Here is a 5,296-nt window from a genome sequence, read left to right as displayed (position 1 = left end):
TAGAAAAAAGAAAAAAGGGAGGAGAAAAATAAAGAGTTGTCAACACCTTACCACTGCTCTTCATTGTCATCAAGCTTGGTGCGTTGCTTTGTTTGGCCACCAAAAGACCCCTTATTCACCGCTTTAATGCAAAAAATATTTTTTATTTATTGGCATATGGGTTATAGATGCCAGTCTATTTGCCCATCCATTCACTCTATTTTTCATATTTGTTTTAGTTTTATTTTTTATTTTTTAACATTTATTTGTTTTACTTTATTCAAATTTTATTTTATTTTACAAAATCTAGCATCAAGCTCGGACATGTATTGGAATTTTATTTGATATGTTTATTAGATACAAATTTTTCAAAATAGAAAATAAGAACTTTACTTGACAAATTAAAAATATTAAAAGCAATGACATGTATTGGGTTGTAATTGAGAAACAAAAGTGCCTGACTAGCTTGTAAACAGGTTTGAGAAATGGTCTTTACGAGCCTTTCCCGTGAACTGCAAGCAGCTTCCTATGTTCTCAAGATTGAGGTATTAAGAATTTCTCGTCTTCCTTTTTCGCCTTCAAATCACAGGAAACTACTGCTGTCGAGTTCTCAATTTGCCCCATGACTTCCTATGCATATGTTGCTATAAAATGCAAAGTTGTTCCCTTCCCTTCTCTCCTTCTTATTGATCGATCGAAATATAAGATGTCTGTCTCTTTGACCATTCAGATTGTAGGAAAACTGTTGTTGTCGAGTTCTCTATTTTCCATTTGTAATTACCAGACTCAAGAAACTCCTTGTCAATGTTTTCGAACCCATGAAATCGAGGATGTTTGTCACAACTACAATGCAAACCGAACATTGTCTAAGAAACATCGACAAACTCAAACATGCACCAAGTTCTCGGTGGCTATTATGCTTGGAAAAACAGTTCCTCGGGTATATACTCTGACGTACACATCGCAGGAATTATCTATCTAGCTTCCAGGATAGTTATACTTGCTTCATTTGTTGAACAAGAGTCTTCATTTCTTGATTTAGCATCGATGACGGAACCCCTTTCTATGAAGAAACCAGGCTGATTAGGCTGAGGCAACACAGCTCCTTCATTTGCTAGCATGAAAACTACAGTTGACATTACTGGTCTGTCTTCCGGGAGCTTCTGGACGCATAATAGCCCCACCTGAATACACCTGAGAAGCTGGGACTTCCCGGATGTATCCTCCAAACCTGTGTCGATTAATTCCGAGGCCCTGCCTCCAGTCCACATCAACCATGCCTGTGATAACCCAATATATTCCTGGTTATTCGACAGGAAAATCAGAGAGATATTACATACTTCCTTTCCATGTGATTGTTCATACTTACATGTCCTAAAAGATTGTGATGGTGATCTGGGTGAACAAAACCTCTGTTCTTCTTACCACTTATTATCTCTAACAGAAGCACACCCAAGCTGAAAACATCAGACTTGACTGAAAATTTTCCATCAATGGCATATTCAGGAGCCATATAGCCACTGCATAAAAAAACAAACAAACAAATATAGATTTTTTCAACTCATAGAAGCATATGAATTTAACTAAAGAGAGCTTACTATGTCCCAATAACTCTTCTTGTTTTTGTTTCTTTTCCGTCATCGCCAGATATTCTTGCCAAACCAAAATCTGAAATTTTAGGGATCAGGTTACTGTCTAGCAAAACATTGCTTGGTTTGAGATCCCTGTGAACAATTTGAAGTTTGGAATCTTGGTGGAGGTAGAGAAGTCCTCTTGCGATACCCAAAATAATAACAAAACGCTCTTTCCATCCCAATAACGCACTTCTTTCACGATCTGCACATCAATTCATCTCTTGTAAGTCAAACTACAATATCTGCTGTAGGATTGGGGCCCATAGGATCAAACTTCAAGGGAATTAGTTTAATACATGAAGAACATTGCATAGGCTTAGGGAAGAAATGTGACAAAAGAGACAATGAGTCAAGGGGATCAAACCAAAGATGAAATAATCCAAGCTTTTGTTAGGCATATACTCATAGATTAACATCCTTTCTTCTCTGTGTATACAGCTTCCCAAGAGCCCAACAAGATTCCTATGTTGAAGTTTGGCAATTAAAACTACTTCGTTCCTAAACTCTTCAACACCTTGTCCTGAATTCATTGACAGCTTCTTCACTGCAATTTCTTGTCCTGTCAAAAGTTTACCCTGCAAGTTTTCATGTAGAAAACTCATTTCTTTACCATTTTGAGTCAACAGAACACAATGTTTTATTGTAGCTATCCGCATTACCTTGTAAACAGAACCAAATCCCCCAGCTCCAATTATACTGTCCGTAGCGAAATTGTTTGTTGCAGTAGCAATTGTATCCAAATCAAACAGAGGTGTTTCCATGCCTTCCTTCCGGCGGTCCTTTCCTACTGAAAGAATAAAATGACTTAAAACCTGCTTTCCAATAAAACAGCGTGCTAGCTATTTTTTTCTTAGCGGCGAGGTTGGATAAGAGTTCGTACCTTTCCTCTTTATTTTCCTCCAACCAATGCAGAGCACCAAACCTGAGACAAAAATGCCTAACAAAGCAGACATTGAAGCCACCAGGGCAGTCTTTAACATTTTCTTCCTTTTCGAGCTACGCACCATTTCTAGAAAATAGCCACAAAGAAAATGCAGTTGGTGAGAATATTTTTCAATGCCACGATTTTCTCTTAATAATAACAAAAAAAAGATACAAATGCAACCAGGATAAGGTCTCGCTTCCTTGTTTTGTCCCATAGATGAAGGCAAGAAGTCAAATCTTGAAATTCAACGTGTCTTGCTTATGTTTTCTGGATAGACATCTCAATATAACTTTGACAATGCAAGGAAGGTTCATAAATGAGAAGAACAACACATACCTAATTCTGAAGCTGGTACTCGTATATGGATATCCTGTCCTGTCGTGCTTCCTGATTGCTCTCTAATGTCTATTAGGTTCCCGAACCACATCAAGCAGCCACTGCCATCTCCACCTCCACTTAAATTTGAAGCAGCAAAAGCTGAGCAAGAACAGTTCTTGAAGCACTCTGCCTCGCATTCCTTCAGATTCATACTCTCATTCAACCGAAACTCTAACAAATCAGGCAATTTTACCCCTGGAAGCTTGAGGAACCCCTCACCTGGTTGGCAATCTAATGTCAATCTCGCCTCACATTTTCTAGACCCGTAAAAATTCTGTATATCCAATTCTTCTTCTGGTATGGATCTAAACCCTTCCAAACACTGACAGATAGGTGACGTCCTAGTTCTGCAAATACCATTAGCACCACATTGCCCATAATTCTCACACGTATCCACAGGTACTGAGTATATCGTTGTCCATCCAGAGTTCTGATCATACATCACAAGACGTTCTACTGCACCTGATTGATTCAGGGTTAATCTCGAACTAACTGAATTGTTCACAAGCCTGTACGTGTAATATATTTCATCCTCATTACGAATCAGAATCGGTTCAAATACTGAATTGTGGACTTTAGGAGTGCCACCAAAGAAAATTCCATTCCATGGTCCGCTGCGGACCTTCTTCACAGATCCTACAACAATAAACAATTGAGGTAAACCATGAATGTCAAGTCTATAAGTAAAGTCTCCAGGGGATGGATCGCTGATACTTCTCCATGTGATTAAGTACCTTTCTTGACCAGTCTTTAAGTTCCATCCCAGCTTCATGCCTGGTAATAGTGTATCTGATGGCTGGTCAAAACTCTGCCATCGATAGCTTTCTGTGTTTCTGCTACTACCATTGTCCCTAACAACAAGATTTCCAGAATCCAATAGCTGTGCGACAGGACCTGCTATAATGCTTGATAAATTTGAAGACCATATAATATTCTTTATTTGGTCGAGAAGAACAAGATTTCCCCTGTTGTCAATTGTTAACTCCCCAAAATGATCAGTGAGTGGGTTGTTTCTGTTTGCAACCCATACAACTGTCTCAGGGCTCTTCTTGTACCAAATTCCTACATACCGATATTTTGAGGTTCCAGGAGAGAAGAAACCTAGCTCGAAACTCTGAGATACAGAAATTAAAGTCTGGCCATCTTTGACAGGTAGATCTGGAGTTATGATATCAGCAGAAAATGACAAGTGGAGAGATTGTATGAACAAAGCGCTGAAGAAGATAAAGAAAGGAAGGCTCTCCATTGTTGAAATGAAAGTTTTCAAACATCAAGTGTTACCACATAACCAGTAAAATCTACCCGAATGGATATGAAAGATTTCAGCGATAAACTCTAGATTGGAGGTGGCAGCAAAACTATTTGGTTTTACATTTAGCAAAACAATTCCATCTCCTTCTACAAAAACAACTGGAAATGTTCAAAAAAGAAGGTAAGAGAAAGAGCACGACAAAGGCAAAACAGAGCTCTCAACAGTGACTTTTAAATTGGGTGTATCCTGCGGGCTTGTACGCATAATACTTTCCTTCATTTTCTTTTTTCTAGCTCTCAATTTTAGAGTTTTAGAGTTTCAGAGTTGAAAAGTCAGAGCTGTTATCTTCAATATAATCATCCACTTGAAGAAATATCGGGTGATGGCTAAGATAAGGTTTGAAATTGAATATTATGAGGATGCTCTGCAGCTAAAGAAAAACTTGAAAGAGTGACGACAGATGATGTTAGGTAGACGGTTAGTGAAAAATATTACATCTTTTTCAACAATGGCAGGGAATATTATATTTAAAATTATGAAGAATATTAAAAGAACACGATAAAATAAAGTAGCTGTACTTTACATTTTGATCTCTGAAATTTCTTGTTTTTCCATATTCAATCCTTGTAGTTTCAGTTATGTTTGTTTCAGTCCTTAAACTTCATTTTCATCACATTTCGATCCTTCCATGCCAAGGAATATCTAACGTTTTTTTAAAAAAAAAAAAAATATGGCCCCTCACCTTTTAATCTAAATTTTTTCATTTATTTTTTTTTCAATGTTATAATACATTATCTTTAAATGAAATGATTAAATGATTTTTAAAAAGTATTCCTTGGATCTGACCTTTATTTTTTTTTTTAATGATTTTCAATGTAATGTCACAATTTTAAAATAATATTAGAGATTTTCTACTTATGTTAACAATTATTTTATGAATATATGAAATTTAAGTTATTTATTATTTTATTTTTACATAAAGTCATAGAAAAATAATCAAGATATTTTTTTTATTTCTTGATTGAAAATTTTCTTTATAAATCATGATAAGATTTTATACGAGGAACCAAGCTTTTGTAAGATAAAAAGAAGCATTGTTTGACGAAATAATAATAATAATAATAATAA

At 36.3% G+C, this 5,296-nt stretch overlaps 1 protein-coding gene across 1 annotated transcript; it reads right to left on the bottom strand.

Moving 5' to 3' along the window:
* Positions 1-337: 337 nt before the first annotated feature.
* On the bottom strand, positions 338-4,560 carry LOC118047522 (G-type lectin S-receptor-like serine/threonine-protein kinase At4g27290). Its single transcript, XM_035056839.2, has 7 exons — positions 2,875-4,560; positions 2,494-2,622; positions 2,273-2,400; positions 1,978-2,188; positions 1,578-1,815; positions 1,349-1,499; positions 338-1,259 (listed from the first exon to the last, which is right to left on the bottom strand). Exons 1-7 carry the CDS (start codon positions 4,160-4,162, stop codon positions 954-956), a joined length of 2,451 nt encoding a protein of 816 aa, XP_034912730.1. The 5' UTR covers positions 4,163-4,560; the 3' UTR covers positions 338-953.
* Between the last annotated feature and the right edge of the window lie 736 nt (positions 4,561-5,296).

This window comes from Populus alba, chromosome 11, assembly GCF_005239225.2.
Source record: "Populus alba chromosome 11, ASM523922v2, whole genome shotgun sequence".
Classification (NCBI taxonomy): Eukaryota; Viridiplantae; Streptophyta; class Magnoliopsida; order Malpighiales; family Salicaceae; genus Populus; species Populus alba.
This window is presented reverse-complemented; position numbering and strand designations above follow the sequence as displayed.